This window comes from Denticeps clupeoides, chromosome 6, assembly GCF_900700375.1.
Source record: "Denticeps clupeoides chromosome 6, fDenClu1.1, whole genome shotgun sequence".
Taxonomy (NCBI): Eukaryota; Metazoa; Chordata; class Actinopteri; order Clupeiformes; family Denticipitidae; genus Denticeps; species Denticeps clupeoides.
In genome coordinates, this window is record NC_041712.1 from 14,274,396 (window position 1) to 14,302,391 (window position 27,996).

General features: G+C 41.7%; 2 protein-coding genes across 4 annotated transcripts in view; both read right to left on the reverse strand.

Annotated features, from left to right (window-relative positions):
* Positions 1–5,938, reverse strand: rab38b (RAB38b, member of RAS oncogene family). The gene is made up of 3 exons (XM_028982785.1): positions 5,489–5,938; positions 4,009–4,289; positions 1–1,336 (listed from the first exon to the last, which is right to left on the reverse strand). The coding sequence occupies exons 1-3, from the start codon at positions 5,685–5,687 to the stop codon at positions 1,184–1,186; spliced, it is 633 nt and encodes a 210-aa protein (XP_028838618.1). The 5' UTR covers positions 5,688–5,938; the 3' UTR covers positions 1–1,183.
* Positions 4,155–27,996, reverse strand: part of grm5a (glutamate receptor, metabotropic 5a) — a 33,802-nt gene continuing 9,960 nt past the window's right edge. For 2 of the 3 annotated variants that reach the window (XM_028982783.1, XM_028982784.1), the window contains 6 exons: positions 16,872–17,107; positions 15,717–15,963; positions 14,641–14,809; positions 14,409–14,535; positions 11,756–12,695; positions 8,233–10,810 (listed from right to left, as the gene is read on the reverse strand). In XM_028982783.1, the coding sequence (XP_028838616.1) occupies positions 9,928–10,810; positions 11,756–12,695; positions 14,409–14,535; positions 14,641–14,809; positions 15,717–15,963; positions 16,872–17,107 (2,602 nt within the window). In that variant the 3' untranslated portion in view covers positions 8,233–9,927. Of the gene's footprint in view, positions 4,290–8,232; positions 10,811–11,755; positions 12,696–14,408; positions 14,536–14,640; positions 14,810–15,716; positions 15,964–16,871; positions 17,108–27,996 lie in introns of those variants that run through there. The other variant, XR_003750080.1, reaches the window with a different exon arrangement.

A 27,996-nucleotide genomic window follows, 5' to 3' on the forward strand; every position in this document is an offset into this window, starting at 1 on the left:
CGAGATTCATGTTCTTTATTTCCAATGCTGTGGCAGTGCACTGGCATCGCACTTTCCCACGCCATATGATGTTTTCTGAGCTTTCATTTACCTAACTACCCTTCCTGTAACCAAATCCTCACTCAAATATAACAGCACATAAAACAGCACAGCATTTTTTTGTACAATCATTGCACATTCTGATAAATATAAGATACGCAGTAAAAATCATTGTGTGAAATGTCATATATGCACACATTATATGCGTTTACAAAAACAAAGGAAGTGTTGTATGGTGTGTGTGTATATAAATTATGATCTCCACAAAGCTTTACAAATATATAATCTTAAAAAAAAAACAATCCTACATGACTTTTTGGAAATATTAAGGCAGGAGATCATTACAAGTGTTTCAAGTTTCGAATACAGGTTTTAATGTGTACAACCATGAGGAACCAGGGGAAATTTATATAATCTTCGTGAGTCAGAGAATGAATCACAACATGAGCTGATGGAGGATCACCATGTTAAAAGGGGTGCAAGTGAGCTCTTAACACATCTCCACCAAAAAACGGCACCCCTCTGCTCGGAAGGTTTAAACTAGGATCAAGAACAATTAAACACAAAGGGAACAATCTAAAGTTGACCATAGTGAGGTGTGACTGTATGATGCCAGCAGAGAACACATTAAAAAACACACACAATGAAGTTGTGAGGTCACCACTACTGGTCCCATTCAAGGAACACCTAATCCTGCTACAATGCGTGAAGAATTCTTAATAAGAAGAATAAATCTATCAATCAATCTATCTATACAAATAAATATTTATTTACCAAAGGCAGGGAAGTGATTGTGCTCCAATATATGGGGGTATCTGTAGTTCATTAATCTCAGGTCAGTGGTACAGATCAGTAGTTCCTGCTGTCATTTAGGCTACTGAATGGTTGAGTGTGGTTGAGTGTGGTCAGAATGTCTGCCAGGGTGTCTTTTGAGTCTTTTTCTATTCATCATGGCAGATCAAGACGATTTTTCATAAAAAAAAAGGGAGACGTTCAAACGGGAGTGTCCACATCACACCTACTGAAAGTTTCTGAGTGAAATGTATCGACTATGTAAACTTGGGACATGTGTTCCATGTCCAAGGTGAGGAGATTGGGGCTCTTCGCCAGAACTCTTCCCACGGTCAGCAGTCTCACAGGTCCTCTAGGACTTGAAGCAGGCTGAGCAGCTGACCTCCTTAGATGAGTTGAGCTGGGGGGAGATGGTGTCAGGAACCACTGATTTGAGGATGTCATTTTCACTGGCAATGATGTGCTTTACTAGGAAGTTGGCCGCTTCATTAATGTTGATGTTTTCCTATAAAACATGAATAGAAAAACATATATCACACATAGGGATGAAACAATCATATACAAGAAATAAAGTTTAATAAATGTGCTTTTTGCATGTGTGGAAATATTAAAGTTTACTGAACCTCAGTGAGACTCTCTCTCTCTCTCTCTCTCTCTGAATATATGGAATGCAGTCTGAATATATGGAATGAAGTCTGAATATATGGAATGAAAGTATGAATATATGGAATGAAACCCGAATATATGGAATGAAGTCTGAATATATGGAATGAAAGTCTGAATATATGGAATGAAACCCGAATTTATGGAATGAAAGTCTGAATATATGGAATGAAACCTGAATATATGGAATGAAGTCTGAATATATGGAATGAAAGTATGAATATATGGAATGAAACCCGAATATATGGAATGAAGTCTGAATATATGGAATGAAAGTCTGAATATATGGAATGAAACCCGAATTTATGGACTGAAAGTCTGAATATATGCAACGTTTATATATATATATATATATATATATATATATATATATATATATATATATATATATATATATATATATATATATATATATATATATATATATATATATATATATATATATATATATATATCCCTGTCAATATATATATTATTTATTTCCTGTTTGACTTGCCATAATATGTATATATACACACACACACACACACATACTGTATGTAGCTTTTATTTCAAATATATATTTCAAACACCCTGCAGACTAACACAGCAGCGGTCCACTCTGTTTCCCAAGGCAACCAGGCTAATGTGTGAACAGCAGGTGAAATTAATGAGAAATATCTGTGTGCATGAATAATACGCAAGCTTGGCTGAAAGTGTCTCAAGAGGTCCTGTCTTAAAATACCCTCACCAAGAGGCATATTTTCAGATGTCTTTGTTCTCTTTTACCGCTTTGGGACACAGACCTAGAGCACTGAGAGGAATGTAGAATTTTACTATGTACACCAATCAGCCATACCACTATGACCACTGACAAGCAAAGAGTGTCACACTGATTATCTTGGCACTGGCACCTGTCAATGGGTTGTATTTATTAGGCAGCAGGGGAACATTTTGTCCTTGAAGTTGATGAACTGAAAGCAGATAAATAGGCAAGCATAAGGATTTGTCTGACTTTGACAAGGCCGAATGGTGACACCTAGATGGCTGGCTGAAGTGCAGAACTGCAGCTCTTGTGAGATGTGGCCAGGACCTACAAAAATACGGTCCGAGAAATAAAAACCTGAAGGTGTGCAGGTGTGCCATGGGCAGCACATCTTCTACCTCCATGTCTCGATTGGTCAGGGTTGTTTAACCATAAAGTTACGGCTGAGTCATAAATAATGGTGTAAACAGCATGATTCAAGTTGAGAACAACATGATACATGATACACTTTCAACAGCAGTTTCTTATATGGAAACTTTTATACACAACATGACAGCGTCTCGCGATTACCTACAACCAAAATTCTGTGAACAGAGCCCTTTTCAAACAGACCTGCAGTTTCAGGCACGTTTGCATGGGATTCATTCTGAGATTCTCCGCAATTGTCCTAGATTCCTTCCTCACAGAATGCATTCTTCAACTAAATGTCACTGATTACGTAGAACACTAAGTAATAGTAAGGTTCACCAGGATGTCTGTTCAGAACTGAAGTTGCAGGGAAGTGGGTTGTTTTCACAGATCAGAACAATCAGCAATACTCAGGAACTCTCCTTCCCTGGCATCCATTTATTCATGCAGTTTTCACACATTTCTGTCCTTCAAGCCATTGTTAGGATCACCCAACAGAGCTAAAGATGGGCCAATTGGTTTCTGGAGGAGTTGTTTATTGCAACTGTCATTAACACGTCATGCCAGCAACTGACCTTTGGCCATTCTAGAATGTAGTACGTAGATGCCATTACAAAAACGAGGTTAACGTGGCCTAGGGTTTATACAGTATGAGTTTCTGCATCCCAATATGCCAAAGAAAATCCTGATCATTTGCATATGTGTTTACACAATTCACACAGTTTATAGAATTCATTGTTTATATACGTTTATGCATTAGTAATATTTTTTTTCTGCTACTGGAAAAAGTGTGCATCTTTATGGTCGTCTTATTTTAACTGCAGCCTGTAGGGGTGTGCAGCTTCATTCTTTCCCAGAGCCCCCTATCCACACAGATACGACATTCCAGACTGGATCAAACTGGTCTGTTCCAGGCACTGGACAGGACCACTCCCTTTCAGGCAACCTGGCTGTGGTCGTCCAGATTACGAACCGAGAGGTCTGCACCGGTGCTTCATGCCAGTTGACTGGATTTTTCTGGTCAGCTGAATTCCACAGCCAGGGGGCAGGGCTAATTAGTGGAATTCTGGAAGCTCACGCTGGCTTCCACTGTCCACTTTTACTTTTAATCTTGAACACTGTATGAGCTCTATTTGAATAATTCATATCTTTAATCAAACATGAAAATAATAAATTCATCAAAATGTGTGTGCTGCAATACTTTTGTGAAAACTGTTTAATTATTTAGTCGAAAAAATTCCAGTTATTTATACATGACCCCATTTGGACTATTTAGGATAATTAGGATAACCCTAACATTTTAGGGATTTGTACAAGTTTCCAGAAATAGAAGAAAATCTACAGCTGATTGCACCACTTACCTTGGCAGAAGTTTCGAACCACCCCACAAAGCCATTCTCCTTGCAGAACTGGTCCATCTTGATGCCGTTGTTGGTCAAAACGTCCCTTCCCTGGTCACACTTATTGGCCAGGAGAACAGTGGCGATGCTCTGTCCATTAGCGAGTGTAAGTTTTGAGTCCAGGTCTTCTTTCCACTTGGTCACAGCCTCAAACGTTGAGGGCCTGGTGACATCAAACACAATGAAGGCCCCCATGGCTTCCCTGTAGTACACCCGTGTCATGTTCCCAAATCGCTCCTGGCCTTTTTTCGGGTCAGAGATGGAAAGAGGCAAAAATAAATTGTTACTCTCCAACACGCCAACAATAAAATGAATGAAGTCAGATGGCAGTGGTTTCAGATACTGTACAGTTCCTCCTTTTACAAATACATGTCGCACATCATAAAGTTCACTTGTAGAAAATGTGGAACAAGTCTGACATGTTCATGACTCAAACTGACAGTAGAGTCATTGTTGTCTTTTGAAATTTGTGCTGTGTAAGATTTTTATGTCTGCTGGTCTGTCCATTTTTCATTATAATGGAAACAATTGACATGATATATATTTCATATAATATGTATGCTATTTTATATGTTATAGTATGTTATAATAATAAAAAAATAGTATATATGGCTTTTTGTCATAATAATTAATTTAATGATGCAAGAAAATGTATGTTGCTAATAAAAAACGGAGTAGACGACATGGAGAGGCAAGGCTGGGGTAATGAGCAGGGTAATGGTCCACCAGGGCCACGGTTATACTGCTTACACAGGCTTATGTTGGACTTCATCAACTGGGCCATTAACAGTGAAGGTTTAAAGGCATTTGTTCCCCAGGAGAGCGGGACAAAGTGAGCAAAGTGAAACGCATTCCACTCTGGGGTAAAGGGGTTTGTTTGCTGTGGTTTTCCTACAATGACTCTCCTGTGACCGGATTCTAAATCTTACTCACATGAGAGTAGTTCTCATATGATTGCACGCACACCCTCCACGTGGGGATAGGAAATGAGTAGTTCTTTGAAAACACACAAGCAGGAGCACACACACACACACGGAGAGAAGTTCTCAGCCTTTCAAGCACGTGAGAAGGAACTGCTGGAAAGGGCCGTGTGGAACAGCTCTTCCAGAAATACCATTTATTTCCGCATATGGAATTTAACACTTCTATCAGTTTTATTTTGGCAACGTCCACTTAAAATCACAAAAAACACCAGACAAAAAAACAATCTTAATTAGAATTTTATAATTTTTTTATCAATTATATTTAGAATTTTTTTTTTTTATCAAGATAAGAGGGTAGGTGTAATATCAGGAGTACTGGCATTGAGATAGATAGACAGATCATTACAAAACCGTATAAAACACAAGAATTCAAATACACCCATCCACAGTAAAAACAAATAAGCGTATAGAATGTAAAAAAAAATGAAAATAATGATAAATAGTTCAAACCCGTCTACCTGCAATGTCCCAGAGCTGCAGCCGCACCGTCTCCGAGTCCCAGTTCAGGACCTTCAGCGCGAAGTCCACCCCGATGGTGGCCCTGTAGTTGGTGGAGTACGTCTGGTGCACATAGCGCTTGATGATACTCGTCTTCCCCACACCCAGGTCGCCGATGACGAGGATCTTGTACAGGTGCTCCTTCACGTTGTTCTGCATGGCGGCGCTGCTGGCGGAGGTCTGCGGCCCGCCGAGCTCGGCGCGCCCTCCCCGGCCCGGGCGGCGGGGCAGGACCGCCCCGCGCCCTCCGCCGAACTTGTGACCCGCCGCCGGGCTCGTCCGACGGCGGCAACTCGTGAGCGCCACGCTCCCCGGCGCGAAACCCACGGTCCTCACACTCTCTGGAACTTATATCTCCATTATATCTTTATTATCACTATACAGCAATTACTAATGCCAGTAATAACACGAACAATCCTGACATTAAACTAAAAAAAAAACAAAAACCCTGGTGTCAAAAACACGTGACCACGTGGGTTGCTCATTGCTGTCGCGTCACATGATGCTCACGAAATCGACAATAAACCAGTTGTGATCACCGTGACCCAACCTTTCAGCCAGCACAACCAGCTAGACAGCGCCTGGTTAGCAGCGTTACCGTTAACTATGTCACGTGGCAGCTAGTTTCAGCAACCAAAATGCCAGCAACTAATACCACGATTAAACAAAACGTCTGAAAAGCAAAATTATTAAATAAGAAAATGTTAAAATGAGGAGTTCAGAGGATAATAAGTTAAACAATTTAGCAAATTAGAGCAATAATCATGCAATGTCCGTTGAGTATGGCATACACTTATTTATGGCTGAATAAAATGGACAAATACTTGAATCCCTTTTTAATCTGTTTTATTAACAGCCAAGTTACACAATCTTTCTTGAAAAATAAGAAAAAGCTTTAAAAAACTGTAACAGTTAAGAAAGCAATTATTGCAAACTATATAGTTTCCAGAAATACAAAGCTAACTGTTATTATAAAGACCCACAACTATCAAGTTTTCAGAAGAGTACATCCAATATCTTCAAAACACCACACTGAAATAAACATGAAAAAGTGTAGAGCAAAGGAAAAAAAATCTATAAACTATAAAAAAAACAGGAGATTCACACTGATATGTAAGATGTAAGCACTTTAACATCAAACTTATTTGGCACTGTTCTGCATGCAAACATGAATATGTATACCAAAGTCAGAACTCATTCACCAATAAGAAATATTGCACACTGATAAATAGGCTGATAATAAACACAAATTACAGCATGATGCGGGCGTGGTTTTTGACAGGTAAATGCCCAGTTTTGGCGAAAGGAGCAGAGAATGACACCAGCAATACCCCGTTGCCTGGACCCACATCATCTGCACAGACGTTGGTTTTCAGGATTCCAGCGGGAACAGCTTGGAAAAGCAAGAACTCAGAATTTGGTCTCAGGGCTGGACGATGATGCAACCATTAGATGCCACGTACAGCTAAACCCTTCTTCCCATTTGCACCCCTGTTCTGTGCAGTATTGTGTAGGAATACATAATTTCAGTTTTCCCTAAAATATCTCTTCGTAATATTAATGTGATGATAATCATCTGAAACTCCAACATTGAGACTGTGATTAACATTGCTGTCCTAAAGTAAAGCATTTTAGGCCATTCCACTCTCCCTGTCCCTGAGCTGTGCTAGGATTTAGCCTGTTATCACTCTTTTCTTCTGTTTTAATAAAATTGGTGTGCTGGAACCTGGTGGCTCTAAGACAATCTGAAGGTCCGGGTCATGTTGAGCCGTGATAGTGTGGGTGAGAGACTGTTTAATACATTCGTGTCTATTTATTAATAATCACGTTGTTAACATTCAGACTGCATGAAAAGAATATTTTTTAAAGTAACAGCTCTGTGTTACTTCTCCTGTAACTATATCTCCAACGATGGCACTTTTTACCTCACAGATAAACTTGGCACATTTCAGTCACATATCTGAAACAAACTAGCACAATTCCTTAAGTTCATATCCTATAAAACTATTTTATTTAAGTATATAAAAGTAAATGAAACACTAAAAGTGAACAATTTGTGCACAATTGCCCTACAGCATGAACATCCCTATGCATTCAAAAGGGCTCCTTTCTCTACAGGGATGAACAGTACTGTTTTCTTACCTGCTGCTCAGCACTAATTTTGAACCGACGATCTGTCTCATTTACTATGAAAAACATGGACACCACATTGTACCTAAAACACGAAGCCACTACAAGACCAGTGTTCCTGCTGACTGGCTGCAGTACAATTTTTATCACCACACATCCCCCACATCAGTACTCCATGCACTGTGTATTTATCAAACAGGGAAGCATATTTTGTCATATTATCCCTGTGAAAGTATATGGAATTAAGTAATGATAGCCTGGGTCAAAGACCCTGACATCATCATGGGATTGACTTCTTTGACAATATATCTCAATTATTGGCTCCAAATTTGTCAACTTGACAAGGTATTTTGAATAATTTCAACTGGACAGAAGGCAATGGAACCATGTTGCTTATATAAATTGCTTTTATAACTATATATAACTGTTACCAGCCCTTCCTAATTGTTATATTGAGGGTTGAGAAGCATATCAACATAAGTGACATTTTGCCCATATTACAGAAGAGTAAGAAAACAACACCCCCCCCCCCCCCCCCCCCCCACACACACACACACACACACACACACAAACACACATTAAAACATAGATGACAGTTCACTTAGTGAATAATGTTTAAAGTTTCATTAAAATTTTTCAGAAATAGTGCCACCAAATACTTCTATGTGTTCAATGTTAAGTCGTTTGGTTTTTGTTTAATAACTTAATTTCTTCAGTGGAAAGAACTGACCAAGAGCTTTCATTTGATATGTACTGTATATGTCAATTTCACCCAAAATGTCAACATCTTCCACAGACAATATGATCTAATCATTTGTACTGCTTTGCTGTACTGCTAATGCTCATGACCATGAACTTCACAACAGGTTATATAGTTCTTGTGTACTGTAGATATAGTTCATTTTTGTGGCCTTCAAAATATGCATTTAGTCACTAGCTAGGTTTGCAGTAACTTATCCACTTGTAAGATCTTCTAATTCACCTTGTAGTATTTTACAGTGAACTGCATTTTATGTCAACTCGTTTAGGGAGGCATGTAGAAACTTATCTAGCATGCAGTAATTAAAGAGAAAAATGTCCAGATTTCACAATTTCTTCATTTCCTCTTTACCCAGTTTGACCCAAGTGACACAAATTACAACTACGACAAAATGCTACTGATTGCAGATAAAGCCTGTGATGTATTAGGAACATGTCTCATGACAGAAAGTGACTAAACTGCAGAGGACGCCTCCATGTTCTTTGGGACCCTAAACTGTAGCTGCTTTTTTTTACAAAAGATGCTAGCATTAAACTTATCAATCAAGATAAAATGAACACACAGACCCATGCAAATATCAACTAGCAATTGGACCACTGACAGCCACAAAACTAAACATAAAGGGACAGCTCCACAGACACAAATTAGGCCAAATTAATCTCTCAAGGGGTCGGATTGGCGAAGAAAAATTTTTTATATTTACATGTATCATACAATGTAGAACGCATTTTAATGAGATATGAAGCTTTGTTTTGCTTTGTATCATGTGAATGTTGCAAAGTCTTTCCAAACTATCCCTTGAGAGGGTGACTTTTACTGAAATTTAATCTGTGTCTATGAATTTGCCCCCAAGAGTTTGGTCTCACACACTGTAGTGGAATGTAACATTTGGTCCACTCTTAGTTCAAATTAATAGAAAAATATATATTCAACTCACCATTATACCTCAAGTTCATGAACACATCCAGTCATGCAATCAATGCCAGACAGGCAAAGAATATTTAATCCTTCTCTTCACCATCCTGGCCCAATGAAAGACTATCGGCATCCCTTTCTCCTTTCTTAGATAAGAGAGTGGTCACTGCCAGGATTTCAGAGGCACGCTGTAGTCTGTCGTGAGTTAGATTCCGCTGCGGAAGCACCAGTGCCTTCCAAACACCTTCATATTCCAAAAAAGGGTATCCACCAGAGATAGTCCTTCAAGCGAGAACAAGCCGTCGTCATCAGGAGAGAATTAAATAATGCAAGATGCTCTCGCATGATCCACCAAACTATTCCCTGAAACGAGATCTGATTTTGTTCATGATTTGAAAGGCATGTTTGTGCAAGACCACCAGCAGGTGCAAGGCAAATCCTGACACTGTTACTTACAGTCAGATGTATAAGGAATGTATTTTTAATCAACTCCTGCTGCCATTCTCTCAGCGTCTTTATACGAGTTGACAGGTGTCGCTCTCTCGCTCTCTGTGTGTCTCCTTGGCATTCTCTGCTCCATTTTTGGAGGCTGTCTCAGAGGGACGAGGAGCTCTGGCTGTAGTGTCGCAGTACCAGGCGGTTGTACTTTGGTGAGCAAGGCTCACACAGCCCCAGCCCTGAGGTTGGGGAGATGGGGGACTCGCTGGGTGACCCCATGGACGAGTCCCGGAACGGGGAGGGTGGTGTCAGAGCTGCCAGCTCGTCCAGATCAGTGGTCCTGATGGCGGAGGACGAGTCGTAGGTGCTTTCTGTCATGCTGGCTGGTGACGCCCTGCTGCTGCCAGCAGCCAGTCCAGTGCAGAGGCCCCCGCCCCGCTGGTTGGGTCCACCCATGGGCACCACCTCTGCGTAGGTGGTGACGGTTGTCGGGTGATGCACCTCGCGCTGTATGATAAAAGTGGGGTTACGGGGGGCAGGAACAGGGGGACCGGCAGGACTGAGGATGGACCCGGAGGAGGAGGAGCCAGCAGGCAGCATCATGCTGTTGAGTTCGCTGATGTTAGCAGTGAAGCGGGTTACCACGCTGCTGATCTGCTCCATGATGGAGCCCTGGGCCGGGCCCAGACGCTGGGAGCGCTCGTTGAGGTAGGAGGGCAGCGCCGCGACCTCATCTTGCCCCTCTTCATCCTCGTCGTCTTCCTTGCAAGCTCGCATGGAGGACCGCTGGCAGACAGTGGGCAGTGGCGATGGCGTGTGCGGCCGGTATGTAATGGGGAATCTCTGTGCTCCCTGCTGTCCCTCATACGTCACTTTCATGGCTGTGTCCGAAGCTGCATCACAACCTTTGGAGAAAGGCTTGATGACGGCAGTCTGGTTGGTCTCCTCCTTCTTCTTGATGTGGAAGGAAATGCGCTTCCAAATGTTGGGTCGGTAGCCGCGCTCGTTCTGCGCCCATGTGACTGTCTTGCCGTTAGAGCTGGATAACAAAGCAAAAAACACATTCGAATGACAAATTTCAGAAACGATTACTCCTGAGTATGTTTCACAGTCAAACAAGTCAGCGCTGAAAAGTGTCTGAAAGCAGAGTAGCACAATTACAGGCTTCATTAACACCTCCACCCGCCTTTGCCGCTCTCAGAGGAAAATGAGCCAGATAAACTCTTTTCGGCCAGAATCGACCCAGGTGCCCAAAAACACAGTTCGCTCAAGGAATGCCTTTCCTTTCTTACCCTTGTTCTTGCAGGAGGACACGCAATGGTTATTTTAATACTTGTTGATAAGGGGGTTTAAAAAAAATTAATGATGTGCTCAGAAAACTAAACCTTTGAAAGGAAATGATGGACATTTTTATCTCATGAATTCTTAACTATTTCATAAAATGACATTTTTAGAGGAACTAACCATACAAAACGTGTCATTTTTGGTGACCCAGTCATCTACCATTACATTACATTACACATCAGTCATTATACTGTTCATGTGCTCTCCAATTTGTACCCCCCTTGGCAGGTGCTACTGTAATGAGATAATGAGAAAAATCAAATTCACTTCACCCATCAGCCGATTTTGTGAAGTGGCTGACCCGTGTATTTATCTATTCTCGATCGCTGCTTAACAAGTTTGGATATCTATGTAAGATCTAAATTAAGAATTCGGTTTTTGTCCCGTCATAACAATATTCACAGTGCTTCAGCCACACGTGTTAACTCTTTGGATACAGATGCAGATGACGCCCATTAATGACTGACTGCACTACATATGCTCTTTGATCACTACCGCCTGTCAACCTGATGATGAAAGCAGACCTCTATTTCTGCAATCCACCAAACAAACAAACAAACCAAACAATTCCATCGAGCTCACTTCTCCAAGATAACGTTGGGATCTCGATTCCAACACCCACTGCTTTTGAAGCTCTCACCTGACATTGTCGTTCCCAGAACCTCGTCGACGGAACAGGTTGGCCATGCTGCTGGAGCTTCTGGCGGCTGCTGCAGCCTTGCCATCTCCCACGTGCATCCGCACCACGGTGGAGGTGGTGAAGGCACTCCGGACGTTGCGCTCAGGTTTGGCCAACATGATGTAGACCTTGGGGGCAAACATGCAGCCCAGAGCCACAGTCGCACTCAGGCTGACAGAGAAGCACATGGTGATAATCTTGTAGTTGGAGCCAAAGTAGATCGGCACAAAGGCCAGCCAGATGATGCAGGTGGTGTACATGGTAAAGGCAATATACTTGGCTTCGTTGAAGTTGGCCGGTACATTTCGCGTCTTAAAGGCATAGAAGGTGCAGCTGAGGATCAGCAAGCCGTTGTAACCCAGTGGTGCCACCACTCCCAGTGTGGTGGTGTTGCAGATGAGGTGAACCTCACGGATGCTGGGGTAGGAGTAGATCACCTGCGGGGGCTCCATGATGAAGAGAGCCACAATGATGCCCAGCTGGAGGAGGATGAGGATGAAGGCAATGACCAACTGGGCACAGGCACTCATGAAGCGAGGCTTCTTGGTACAGATCTTCTTTTTGCTTCCAGCCAGGATGCGAGCAATGCGGTTTGTCTTGGTGACCAGTGCAGAATAGCTCATGGCAGGGGACAGTCCAATGCCCAGACGCTGTAGATAGCAGTAAACTACATGGGGCTTAGCAATCAGGCAGAAGGTACAGAGGTAGCCCAGGCAGATACCTGCGAGGATGATGAAACAGAGTTCCCGACTCGACGACTTCACCACTGGCGTGTCATGGAACTTGACGAAGATGGACATGACAAAAGTAGTGACCAGAAGGCCAAGGCAGGCAAAAACGACAGCAGCAATGGGCTCAGGGTCACTCCAGAGAAGGAACTGAACTCTGATGGGCTCACAACCTGTGGACAGAGATGTGAATGAGTGAGAGAGTGAGTGTGTTTAAGTCAAATTCGCCTTGTGTGATTATTTGCTTGTTAATACCCTGTGGAAAAAAGTAATAGCAATTAATTCACATCAGGTTGCTGAAGCCAATTAAATGACAGCATGTGATAAGACCCTTCGTGAAACAGCAGGAAATGAGCATGTGTTGTTAAGATGCATTGATTTGCATCGTAAAAGCATCTATGTATTCAGCAGCGAGATTGCACTGAAATGCAAAATTTTTTCATTGACAAGTGACAATGGGAAATAAATAAATACAACACCACTTTTAATCTGGGACATACATTATGCATTAGGCTTGTTGTAAAATGGACAAATTTAGCATGCAGTATTTGCATCAGAGAAAGAGCAAATAAATGAGCTGAAAGAAAATTTCCATTGAGTGCGTCAAATAATTTCCATTGCCTTTGATGTGGCTTTTTTTTTGGGGGGGGGGGGTTGCTCAATGTGTGTCTACACAGCAAGGACTGCCCTCATGCAGGTTAATGGTGATAAACCTTAGTCCCAATGCCATGACGGAAAGAATACCTAAAAAGGTATATATACTCTGTTATTCTTCCATGTGTTATGTGACTTGGGCTGTGGAGACTGGTAAGACAAATTCACTTCTATTATAATCAATATATCTTTCTCCTTTTCTGAGGTACCACAAAAATGTTCAAAAGTTTATTGTTTAAAGTTTCATGTCCTAAAACGTGTAGGTTTGTTATTGACAAGTGAAGCAGACACTTGTCAAAATGTAGGGCTGTATTTAACCAGTCTATGTAGAAATACTCCAGTACTCCAATACTGTCACATGGAGTATCGACTATGCATAATCTGCATTACTGGAAATTAACAACAAGTACTTAGCTTTGCTTCCTATGAAAACAAACTAGCCACATAAATGATTCTTGCCCATTGAGACTAGTGGCATTAATGTTGTCAGATTGTTTTCTTCAGGGATTGTGGGGCACAGTGAATCTTTACATGTGCATGAGTTGTTTCTGTCTAATGGCCACAAGTGCAACCCTGGCTGGAAAGACTTTAATGTCAGTGTCAGCAGTAATCCAGCCTTGGCTGACCGGAGAGAAGCATCATGGCACACATTGTGTCACCCTGAGCAGCCAATGCCTAAGGGGTTAGATTGACTGAGATGCTGGAACATTCTGATGGGGTTTGATGCCAAGCCCAAATCTCTACTTCTGGCAGGCCCTCTTTTAGTGAGATCCACTCCAAAAAAAGCCTCTAACGTTGATTTGACCTGCTGTGAGGGTTGAAAAATAGAAATAAATAGCTCCCTCATAGCTCACTGGTTGTTGACAGTAATAATATTTTGGTACAGCTTTTCTACTTTGACTTTTTGTGCAACCAAAATGATTACATTTTACATTTATGGCATTTAGCATCCATCCTTATCATCCTCATCTAGTTACGTACATTCAGTGGTTACATGGTGTCTTGCTCAGGGACAGTTTGGGGTTTGGTTCAGAGGAGGGTGTGTTTTACCCACTAGGCTACTAGTACAATGAAGCTTAAAAGGCTTAAATACCAAATATCATGTATCTTCACTTGCTAGATTATCTGTCTTCACTTGCCTTTCCAAAAGAGGGCCCTTCAAAATAAAGAGTGGTGACTGTTCCACGGCTAGCAAGATTGTTTAGAGGATTTTTCTAAAGTGGGTGGTTTACCTGTGAGGTCATCCATTGGCCAGGCACCAAGCTCACAGGCCCGACAAGTGTACTCATCAAACACAAACTCGTTCTCCTTGCATGGTGTGCAGGTCCAGCAGCAGCTCACCTCACCTTTCCTGATGACCTATGGGACAGATAAGCCAGAGAAACGCATCCAGGAGTCAGATATAAGCAGCAAACATCTCCCAGCGAGAGAGACATGCTGCAAAACATCAGTGCACAAGCATACCTTAATCTGGGCCTTCTCACATGGCTCACTACACACAGACCTAATGATGACACTCTGGTTGGCCCAGATCTCTTCATCATCCATCTTCAGCCCTGTATTGTCCCAGCTTCCAACGTTGATGTAGCCGTAGTCGTTCTCACCCATCTGCTTAAAATTCATGATCTCATACCTGGCACACACACAAAGCAATACTGCAATTTAGTTTTCCCATCGGGATTAGGAAATAAATGCTTAAATTACAGTGGAACGAAGCAGGAGAAGGAGGGATGAATCGCTCCATGGAGAAATAACAGTCCATTAAAATATGGAGATAGTGCTATACTAGTTTTTGATAAAATATGCTGAACTGTGCAATTGGTAAAATGTTAATTTTACAGGCAGTAATGCTGTCCACCACATTTAATTCAGTGGGATCTGTGGGATCATCCTTCATTAAATTGCCACAGTCTTGCTCTTGTCATACTCCAGTAATTCCTACATTGTCAGTGTCAACATGGAAGCCTGATGCCTAGCAGATGCCTCTGATATCTTAAAGAAAGTGAAAGTGATTGTGATACACTGCAGCACAGCACACGTGCACACAACAAAAGGCGCCAGGGGAGCAGTGTGTGGGGACGGTGCTTTTGCTCAGTGGCACCTAAAAGGCATCTTAGCGGATCGGGAATCGAACCGGCAACCTTCTGATTATGAGTCCGCTTCCTTAACCGCTAGGCCACCACTGCCCCAATTATCTGGTGTTGTTTCTAAAATTAAAAATATTAAAAATGAGGTCTTATGACTCATGTTTAATTGTCTATAGCATGTTGCTTCACCAATGCTTTTTACATATTGCCTTACTCAGTAGACAGTGTATGTTACCAAATCCTGGACAGGTTTTAAGATACAACCTCATTTAAAATATTGAGCACTATTTTCAGACTGCCACTAAGCACAGTGCGTAAGGTCATCATGTAAGTCCTCAGGATTTACATAAATAATCTTTAATTATGTTTGTGCATGTGAATCGGATTTCAAGCATCCAGAATGTGGATGTTAGGGAGTCATTATGAATAAAGAAACCTGGGTTCCTGATTTACCTTCCTGGGGAGTCTCCATTCTCATCAAAATGGATAACTTCACCAGACACACCAGTGAAGTTTGTCCTCATGAGGAAGTCGAGCAGCTTGCGCCCATCAATGGGCTTCATGGCATCACACAGGCCTGAATACCCTGGACACAGAGTCTTCTGCATGGCCTGAAGTCCATATGCCATGGAGTAGATGGCATTAATCACAAAGCCCATTTTAGTGTCCTGAGCATACTGGTGCCGCAGGGACTCTTTTTCTGTAAAAAAAATATATAAAGGAATAAAATTTGACAGATACATTTGACAAAAAGTGCACGGTTTTCTTGCATATTTCATTAAAAGGAGGAAGTGTGATCTGCGTGCATGTAGAGAAGAACTTTATCTGCAACAATTACTCTTGAGCTCTAATGGAATGCTGTGTTCGTTAACCTAAGTGTGTCACTTCATTGATTATAAGAAAACCCTTTTCAATTATTTTAGTAAAGCTGGAAACAGTTAAACTGATTAGAGAAGCAATAAAACTGGCACAATTCCCACTAGAACAGTATTTATTGCATCAGCAGATCAGCAGTGTTTGACTACGTAATCATTTCAACGTTTATTTATTATTTATTATAATTTTTAGTAAAATGCATTGGTATTCCAATCCATTTCATGTTTTTCATGGAAAAACAAGGACATCTCTCAATGATCCTTAACTTTTGAACGGTATATTAATTGAGATTATATTTCTCACTCACCCATTTATATTATGACCCCTTAATCCACTTCAGGGTCACATTAGCCAATTCTGGGACAGCTGGTGCATGGCATGGACTCACTAATCACCAATCACACACACATGGCCAATTTACAGTCACCAATTCTCCTAGGGTACATGCCTTTGGACAGTAGAAGGAATGCCATCTCCAGTCAAGACCGGGATTAACATCCATACCTTGGACCACAGTTTTGCCACCGTGTGGCCAATGATTGATTATATTATCAGTCACAAAATCAGGCAAAGATCAAAACAGGAAACAAACCTTTTCACATCACCAGAGCAGCATAGGGTTAAGCCAGTACCGCCCCAGCCAGAACAGGCAGAGTAAGCAAGACAGTGTAGTCAATGGGATATTGACGTTTCAGTGTCTAAAGTTGTATTATTAATGGCAGGCCTACTCACTGGTGCAGGTGCGGTTAAACTTGCTGCTTTCCTGTGGGTGGCCCTTCAGCCTACACTGAAAACGGTGCTGCCAGAATTCGGGAAACCAGGGGTTGCGCAAATTGATGTCTGGCCGCAGGTTCAGGTAGTAGTCATCGAACCAAGTCACGTAGGCTGACTGGAGCTTAATGGTGATGCCCCCCGCAGCCTCTTTCTGAAAGCCGTCTGTGACATCGTAACGATCTGCCCATCCATCACTGTTGGACAAAGGAATGGGCGTGAGTGACAAATAGAGAGCTACATACAGCTGAAGTCATGTCCAAAACACAGTACAAAACAGAACAATAATGCAATTTAATATAAATAATCAAATAAAATACATAATTAAGAGGTAGAATGTATCTACAACATTGATTAAATGTCTTCACATTGCAGAAACCATAGTAATGTTTACAATGCTTGTTTCTGAATACATTATAAACAGCATGTGCAATAAGGTTTCTACCTCACCTTTTATTTTGTGTCCTATTTTGTACTATATTTGTATTGTATTTTGTATTATATATATGCTAGTTTTCTTCTTTTTAAGATAGCTTTTACACACAGTATTTAAGCTCAGGGACTGCACCTAATTTCATTGTACTTTTTACAATGACAATAAAGATGTCATGATTCTGATAAGAATTTTTTCCTTTTAGGTCTCAGAACATATTTGAACTTGCTTGCAGTATTTCTGTCATAACCCTAAATTATCAGAAGGACAAGAGTGAACAGTGGTTTGTTGTGCTGCTGCTCAATAATGAAAACATAAAGTCAAGATCTTTTACCATCAGTGCTGCTTTTCAATGGCCCTGACCAACCGGTTCGGCAGTTTAAATAATTGACCAACCAGTTTCAATGCTCACCAGGAATCAACATGACATCAATTATTTCCCCTGCCATTCACGTGATTCACTGTCACTGCAGCATTTCTTTTGCCAGCAGCAGAACTGATCAACATAGATTTTATTAGACTAGACAGACATTGTTGCACCTTGATTGTCACAGAGAAAAAGGAATCGATATCAGAACATTCCAAATCAGGGAATCTACCTGCCATTTAATCAGCTTTGATTCAAAGTCACTCCACTGTCTCCACCTTCACACAAGTACATTGTATCTTGCATCATCTTTAAAATCCCCCACAATCTGCACTGACCTATATGGCAGAAACCCCAGATGCCTCGTGGAAGATATACGACTGCAGTCCCAAAAAGATCTCACAGCACACATGCTTTGGTATCAGCCGATGGCACTTCAGCAGCCAAAGGACATGTGCATGTGTGGAGCACAGGCTTCCTGCATGGCCTTTTTTTTTATTCTGTGTGATATGATCAAAATCATTATCTTTATAGACAGCAAAGTTGATTCATGTGCAAGGGAGGCCACTTCACTGAGTGCATTTAGAAAACTAATAAACAATCTGTCACACATATTGAAATCCCTTTATAATATTGTAATTTACATTAAGAAGATATTTTTTCATTGAGCTTTCAGTTCTCATTTTTAAGTATGACAGTAGCTAGATGGAAGACTGAAGCATGCTGATTTTCACCATCCCTCAGGACATCTGACTAATTATTAATATGAAAAGCCTTCTGTTATATGAATTCAGCTGGAAAATGTTATTACTGTGGATCTCAGAATTGAAGAAATATTTTATACGGCCATGGTACAGCGCAATTGCAGGTGTGTAAGTAGTCCAGCCCCATAAATAGTCAGAAGAACCAAGCTTTGCTGCAGTGCATTTACATCACCACCAAACCCTGACTGTTATGACGGTTGTTCAATTGATTTATTTTTTTACTTGAGACTTCTTGCACAGAAAGCACCCAGAGCTTCAGAAGAACATCAAGGGAATTTGATGTATCTTGAGCAGTGCATTGAACAATGCACCAAAATCCCGTGCCACTGTGGCAACCACCCACCTTGATGGACTTTTTCCAGATTCTGTGTTCTTTGGATCACTTCAGCTGGTTATCTGCAGCTGTATTGTTCTTGTTTTATTCATTATATTCATCTGGTTTCCCAGAAACTCTGTTTGTCTTTGTGTTGCTCTGTCATCGTAAAACCAGCAACTAAGCCAATGATATATTGATTCAGTTGTTCATATTGGCAAAAGGGTATGCTCTCCTGAGATGGCATTAGGAAATGAAAGTAATATGTGATCGCATGTATGGGGTTACCTCTACCTTGACCTTGATTGGGGTTCAGTCAGATTCTACACAGAGAATTTGGCATGTTACAATATTCAGTAAGGACATACAGTGTAATGATTTCTGCTTGGGTCTGCCAGGACCCAGAACCTTTTACAAAACATGATCAGGCATACAATAGAAGCCAGTCCAGATGAAAAGGCCAGACATCGATTCCCTTTACCCAGAATACTGTGATCCTGCAAACAATGCTAAAAACATTTAGAGTTTCATTTATTTTCTCAGTGCCAAATAGAACTTGCAGCCACTGGAAACACAATGTAACTCCATGCTTCATTACTTGTGCGTGAAAAGATTGGTGTGTGTGGACGCTGTTAATGTAATTCCAAAACGACAGCAGTGACACAAGGCTATGATGATGTGCAACACACACAAACACTCATTTTCTTACTTTACTGTTTTCTTTCCTGGATCAGTTCAGCTTCGAACCCATGCTAACCTTGCCGAGATAGCATTACACAACCCACAGCGTGGGAGGCCTTTGTATCATTTATATTCCCATAGTAGAGAAGGAGAGCGTTTCGTAACTCGTCCTTGGAGGCAAAAGCAATGGGAATCAAAAGCAAAGGGGGCCACGTTAGCAGCAGCTTGAATCATTCCACCGCTTGAGCTGGTGAGCGCTGAAAAACCCACACAGTGACCTCTAAAGGTCACCCTCCTTCACAAATACCTACTGTTCCAGAGCACTGAAAAAGAAATCCATCTCGCTGCCAAGTAACTTTTTCATGAATTTATGTCCAGTCAATAGACCTTTGCATCCGGTCTGGCCCCCCCCACCAAAAGAATCAAAGCAGGTAATCTGATGAACTTCGGTTTTGGTTGGGATGTGGCTATGACTAACCGGTCATAACTTCAACCAAATTTACACTTTCCAAAAAGCACATGGTAGCAGGCTAGTTACAACTAAAAAGCCCACACCTATTGTGTCCCCAGTTGCTCCAACAGGACAGAACCTATAATTAGCCAAGGCAAGTTGTTTGCGTTTCACTGTAGTCAATGCCTTCATACAGCCAAAGAGCTAAGTAAACACTGCTTGATAGAATAAAAGGCCTTGGGTCCTAATGTGTCAAAACCCGGAGCTGATGACCTAACAGGACACGGACAATCAAACAAAACAAAACCCATAACGGCGGTCCTGCAAACCCCATCCTCCTTCTGCTGCCATAGCCCCTCCTGATACTCTGACAAATAGCCGAGATCTTTTAGGGCTCATCAGTGCTCCAATCATTCATTGTAAAAATAGAAACCTGTGTCATTTTCTTCTTCCACTTCTGGTATACATGGTGAGATGAGACATGCAAATTAATATTAATGTCAGTAACTATTCTGGAACCTTAAGCGAATTTAATGGCTGGGATCATTTTTCAAAGAAACGAAATAGAACTGCCTTGCAATAGTAACACAATGGTGTAATGATTAGGTGAGGAGGGGTATGAACTACATGCACTACACCTTCTGTTATGTGCATGTACTCCTCCTCAAAGCCTTGAAATGACACACTTAAAATACAATATTTTAATGGTTTTCCAAACAACTTATGAGCAAAAATGATCAATCACACATTATCACATTCCCTAATTTTGAGCCGAAGTATGTAAATTTACAAAGGTTTAAGCGGATGACCATCATGCTGCTTGCACTGCCAAACTGTGGCCACTTCTTTCAGACATTTCATTCCAAGGTGTTACCAGGCATTCTTACTATGTAGAATAACATAAGAATGGGTGCAAAAGAAAAGATATCAGCACAAGGTAAAATTGTGAATTAGAAAAATGACATGGCTGTATTAAATAGCCATGATAAGCTCTTTTGTCAAATACTGTACAGCCAGCAGGGGCACCACGTGTTTTTTTGGTTGTTCAGCATTCTTCCCCTGTGTTTTCTTGAGCATAAATACAACCCCACTGTTTTTTGTCTTGCAGGGTCTTCAATGTCTTTTCCTCTGGGACCACTGTCTGTTCCTTTTGAGTTACTTGCTGTTTCGGCTCAAAGCCCGGACTGACAAATGCTTGCATCTGCACTTTGAGTCATCATGCATTTAATTAACATTTATATAATATTGTCTGGACCACATATCCTTTCACCTAGTTATGTAACATGTACTGTTAAGTGCAACCTGATAAAGAAATAGGTTTGTGATTAGTACTTAATGTACTATGTATGTATAGATACTTTCATTTTTGAATAGTATATAAGTGTGTGTGTGTGTGTGTGTGTAGGTGGGCATAGATTAATTTTCTTATTCTAGATTAAAATCACTGTAATCTTGGAATTAATCTAGATTAATCTATATTTTAGATTAATCTAGATTAAAATGGCTCATTTGAATTCTGCCAAAGGCCTTCAGAATATGTGTGCTACCCAAATAATGACTAAAATTAAGTCTTTGAGAACGGGTTTCTCAATCCAGGTGGCGCATTAGACCAGGGGCTCATCTCCTGTTTCCAAAATGCATCACAAACTGCTTGAGAAAGCTGTTCTACTATGATAATTGGTGATGAAAATAAATTATGTTCAATAAGATGTACTTGTGTTTACCAACTGTTTATTCAGTTAAATAGCTGCATCCATGTTACCACGTCACGTTTGATGTGGTAATTTCACAGTTCGAAGACTCGTTCTTGCCCCCTACAGTGCAAATCGGCCAGGTATACATCCGGTGAAAAGTCATCATAGTGTAGCGGTTCTTCTTCTGCGTTGTGTAACTTTTTGATTTTGTTTCGTGAACCACAAATGATGAGCTGACACCCAAGAGATTTTCTGTGCAAAGTGTATTCTGTACAAAAAGCAAGGTCGCGTCAGAACATTGCGTCACACATCGCGTCTTTCTGCACCTCTCTCTACAATATACAGTATTAAAAGAACATAAAAAAAAATATTTACAAAATAACACACATGCAAAATATTCCTAATATGTGCATAAATTAAAATGAAAGAAATAACTTTTTGCACACAAACCCCACGCACCTCTCACAACTCACGCCATCTGAGAACTAAACCGGGTCTCAAAAACAAAATAAAAGTCTTTAGAAAATAAGAAAATAAAAGACACAAGAAAGAAGAAATATACTTATAAATCTAGTGTAGTCATTTAACTCCGGCACAATAGCTTGCACTATAGTCCCAGCTCCCAACCCAACTTTGTGAATAGATTAACGGCGATATTTTTTTATCGCCGATAAGAGTCTCACGTTAACGCAGCACGTTAACGCCCGCCCGATAAGAGTCACACGTTAACGCAGATAACGGCCCACCACTAAAATATATATATATATATCTCCCAAATACACAAAATATCTATTTTTTTAAATCATAAGAACAGAAAGCTCAAATAAAACATATTTAAACTGCAACTTTGTCACAATTGGGTGCAGCTGGGGACGCATCTGCATGAGAGCAGGGTGGTTACAAAGAACTTGTTGAGCGGCCCATCAAGGCTGCGACATTTTATGTGGACCATGCAACTGTTGTGTTAGTTGTTTTCAGTTCTGGCAATTGCCACACGCCTGCGGGTTTGATTTTGTTCCACGATCCAGTGCAGGAAGACCCCACAGTGTGGGATGCATCGCTGGTGGGTGGCCAGAGGATCACATCTCCTGTGATTCTGGTTGCGCCTCATGAGGAGGTCCCGGAGAGCCCAGAGAGGGAACCAGTGTTGTTGTGTCCGTATGTCACCCCCACTTCGCCTCTTTTTGTCCACCAGATGGCGACCAGGCAGCGGAGCAGAACCCCAGGAAGGAGGTTCCTGACCTGACTGCGCCGGTCCAGGGCAAAGTGGACGAACCAAAAGCCAGAGGGGTGCGGTACAGGTTGGGGGCTCCTCCTGAGGGGGGGAGGGTGGGTGGGATAAGCGACGGTGCTGGGTCCTCCGGTAGCCGGTAAACAGGGCGCCATCCAGAAGGTCCGGGTCCTCCAGTGGGAGGACACAGCAGGGCAGGAGCCCTGTGGTTGCCGCCATCCACACCACCTCCTCCACTGATGGTGCTCTGAGGACATCGCCCGTGGAGGGTGGCTCTGTCACGATTGGGTGCAGCTGGGGGCACACCTGGCACCAATCTGCATGACAGCAGGGCTGTTATAAAGAACTTGTTAAGCAGTCCATCGAGTCTGCAACATTTTTTACATGGACCGTGCAACTGCTGTGTTAGTTGTTTCCAGGCATGGGCCTGGGTCCGCCTCCAGAGGGGCGGAGTGCCACAGAGCCCCCTGGATGGCATGAGGATCCAGCTGTGACATGCAGGAAGAGGGTCTGCTTGTCCCAACGGACACAGAAGGGGCTGAGAGGATGGTCCGGCGAAGCCCCCACACTGGCACCAGGGATGTGCATCGGGAGGGGCTGCACGTGCCCAGAAGGCACCACCCTGGGGTGCAGTAAACTGTTGGCGGAGGGTCCCTGTGCAATGTAGGTAGGGGAGCTGGTCACACTGCCAGCAGAAGGCACCAACCGGGAGTGGGCAGGGAGGGACGCAAAAGTGTCAGCCCGCACATACCCGGAAGGTTCGGCCCTGACTTTTGTGTGCAGGATGGAGGGACCGAGGCCACCATGCAGGATGACATCTGGGAGCCATCCAGAAGGTCCGGGTCCTCCAGTGGGAGGACACAGCAGGGCAGGAGCCCTGTGGTTTCCACCATCCACAGCACCTCCCCCACCTATGGTGCTGCTTGGGCTCCGAGGACATAGCCCATGGAGGGGGGGCTCTGTCATGACTGGGTGCAGCTGGGGACGCACATGGCACCAATCTGCATGACAGCAGGGCTGTTATCAAGAACTTGTTGAGCAGCCCATCGAGTCTGCAACATTTTTTATGTGGACCGTGCAACTGCTGTTTTAGTTGTTTTCAGTTGTGGCAATCGGCACATGCCTGTGGGTTTGTTTTTGTTCTCCTTTTTCCTTGTTTTTGGCCCTTGTGACGGTTTGTTTTTTTGTCTTAATAAATCATTGTTTCCCAGTATGTTCCACCTCTGCACTTCATTCCCCCATCGGCAGTGGTGGCGCAGCGGTTAAGGAAGCGGCCCTGTAATCAGAAGGTTGTCGGTTCGAATCCCGATCCGCCAAGGTGCCACTGAGCAAAGCACCGTCCCCACGTGCCATGGTTGCCTGCTGCTCACTCAGGGTGTTGGGTTAAATGCAGAGGATACATTCCACTGTGTGTGCTGTGCTGCTGTGTATCACAAGTGACAATCACATCACTTTAGCTCACAGACGTGACAAACGTAAAGCAGAAATAATTGTTTTGAAATGATTGTAATAGATCAGCACCCAGTATAAGAAGATATTATAAGCTGAGTAAATAAAGTAAACTAACCTGGGCAGTAGAAGGCAGGATTGACAATATAACTTTTTAAAAAGATCTATCAATACTATGGCACATTTCAGACAAGGTCTAAGATGTAAGTATTTCAATACATTTTTTTGAAGTTTTATTTATGAGGTACAGAGGAAGATAAGCTCTTGTGCTCAATGTTGCCTGATATTATTTAATATTTTGGCAGAAATTGCTTGTTATGAACATGTATTGAGGAAATCAGTGATTTTGATGATGTTGGTGTAAACAATCAAATATCTGGCAGTCCTATTTGCAGTACTTTTTCACATGTGACTTCACCTTCACATAAATCATCCTGATTGAGATAGCAGGATCTGTGAGGACTGTCAGCTATAATTACCCTGAGCTCCTCCCATTAAAAACAATATCATTTTTTTCAGAATTACACAGCAACAAAACGGTAATTAGTTTCCCCCCTTCAAAACATAGATATCTAGCAAATAATCTTTTCTTATTTTACCTATTTATTACAGTAAATCCAGAGGACACCTCTGACCTTGCACTAATGAACAAGCCTCATGCACAATGTCTTTTATGTAGCTTAGTAAAGAAAAAAGGAGTGATATTAGCATGTTGTGAAAACTGATAACTGACGTCTTCACCCATATGCAGGTTGCCCCTTTGTGTTTTGGGCTTGTCGGTTCTGTTTACCCACCAACATTTAACTTTTGCATTAGCCCTTAGCCCTGTTGTTGATTGCTGTTTAACATAATGAAGTTTGAGCACTTGCACCTCTGCATTCCTCATTCACATTGGGAAAAAAGCCCCTCCCCTCTGAACCTGCCTGCCTCTGCGGACCCCAGACCTGAACTAAAAAGGGATCAGCAGACCCAAAGAGACCCTTAATCACACAGGAGACTCCTTGGCAGGATCTCACGCCACATCAAAGGCCCTGGTGCCATCAGAACACCAGCTGCCTATCCTCTGCTCTGAGCTGCAGCATGGAGACTGTGACACCATTTTCTGAAATAGACACCCGTTAAATATTCAGTCAGTGCATAAATAAAGAAAATCTCCCCAATCTGCCCCTGTATATATCCATAGTTATGTAAATTATTGGAGTCATAACCCAAAGAAAGGATTGAGCAAAATTAATTTCTTGTTGAAATGAGAAACATTTCCTCTGGCTGTTTCAATGGTTAGATGTCGGTGGAATACTGAAACAAAACAATACACTGCAAGATTATTGTCTAATTATTGCACCCATATAGAAAACATTTTAGCAGATCATAAAACAGATCATAAAGATGCTAAAAACATTTTTACCAGGATCTCTGGCACTAAACCAGGCCAATACTCCATGGAAGTCTATGCATTTCACAGCATGGGGCAGGGGTGGCCTAGTAGTTAAGAAATCAGACCTGCAATCATTCAGTTGTGGGTTTGAATCACGAACTGCCAGGGTGGCACTGATATACCCTCCAGCAAGGCTTTCATGGCTTCACACTGCTCCCTGGGTTAAATTCAGAGACCACATTTCATTGTGTGCACTGGGTGCTGTGCTGAGGTGTGAGACATCTGACAACTAAACACTTTCACTTCCCTTTCGCATGGGAAAACCTGAATGTGCATTTTGAGATAAATTTTAAATATTGCTAAAAAAATGTTTTTATCTAACTATAGAGATACTTCATTAACAGTGAAATACTATGAAGTACAATACTACCCCTAACACATACTACTTAATAAGAATATTTCATATATTTTTTTAAAATTAGTGTTTATTTCTAAACCCACTGCAGGAACACTTCTACAAAGCAAAAATAATGTTCCTTTTTGTTATTTATGAAGATCATGTATTATCTTGTTTGTAGCACAAATTTCAATTTAAGGTTTATATTAAAGTAACATTTTTAATAGGTAATTGTCAAGAAAAAGCTTTAGAAATGCAAACGAAACTTAAAAATGAAGGACAGCCAGTCTCTTTCAGTGACACTATGAATAGCATGTGAGTAATGGCTGATGAGGATGAGAGCCCAAGGGCAGACTCTTGAAACATCTTTCGCGCAGACCTGCCATCGTCTTCCTGCTAAATGGAGCTTTATTCAGCTGCGCAGCAGTTAGTAAAACCATTAGCCTGTTCCTACTCAGAGAGATTAACTACAGGTTGAACTTGAAGACGTTGTATGTGCAGGAGTGACAAATGTACAGGTTGGACTGAGTACCATGTGTGTGATGGAGGATGAGAATGATGATGATGGTGATCACTGATGTACAGATACGCAGCATGCTCTTCTACGAGAGGAGGTTCAGCATACTGAATCTGTTGAAAGAAAAGCAGACTATGATAAATGTGTGTAGAATACACACGTATCCACACACACACACACACATACATACAATGGTGAAAAACGCAAACCCATAAAAAAGTATGTGGCTAAAGTTATAAATAACATAGAGACAGCTACACATTGACAATACATTGTAAAAATGTTTATGTCTGTAGGTTATCACAATGAAATGTGTGTGTGTGTGTGTGTGTGTGTGTGTGTGTGTGTGTGTGTGCGTGTGTGTGTATGTGTGTGAAAGAGAGAGAAACTATTCTCCTGCATTTGAGAAAGATGACAGTTGATGGGGTGAATCATCTTCTGCTCAGAAGTTATAGCACATGAACAGCTTCCATTGTTAGTGAAGGACACTTTGACCCAAAATTGTGATAGGACTTTGACCACGTGTCTTAGAAAATAAATCTAATTATCTGTTTTGGAAGAAATTTTTTTTAAAAATTGCTTATTCAGAAAAAAACTGCAAAAATGGTTCTTAATTTAAGGCACAGTGGATATGGGTCAAGCTATTTTATGGCTTGTGCACTCTCAAACGGTGATGCGTGTTTGTTATCAGGCTCTGAGAGTTCCAACAGCCCTGGAGGTAATTATAACATTACTCTGAAAAACCTATTTATAGAGTATGTTTAATGACCCGATTAAAGGAGATACACAAAATAACAGGTGGCTTAAGGACAAAAAAAAGGCTCATTTTCCTAACCCAATTAGAGATAAAACTCAGAGAAAATACTAAATTTGTACTTTACTTTTTTCATTAACAGTGCAATGAACTAAACACACAAGCACAATACAGAATGTTTCAAAATGAAAATGCATGAACATAGCCACTTCGTAAAAACAAGGATGATGGGATCTGCAAGCCTGCAGATGTCCTTGTAGGACATGCGCTCAAGGTGAAATAGTGAACTGCAGGTGGTCACGTGTGAAAAACGTTGGAATGGTGGCCCTCTGGAACTCTGACCTCTCTTATATACTACCTTGGTGGATGTCTGCAACATAACGCAAAACTGGTCTCTGCAATTATCACACTATCCCGGCAGTATATAGTTCACACTGACAATGACTGTCAAAAGTCAAATCAAAGTCAAAGTGCACTTCATTGTCATACAGAGAGTACACAGAGAGACGAGATTGCGAAGCATCGGAGATTCACGGTGTGCAAACAGAATGACACACAACACAAAAACATGACAAGGGACATTGTGCGCTGACCCATAAAATAGTGCAGGTCAAGACAAAATGGGCAGACAAGTAGCAGCAATGTGTGTATGTGGTATAT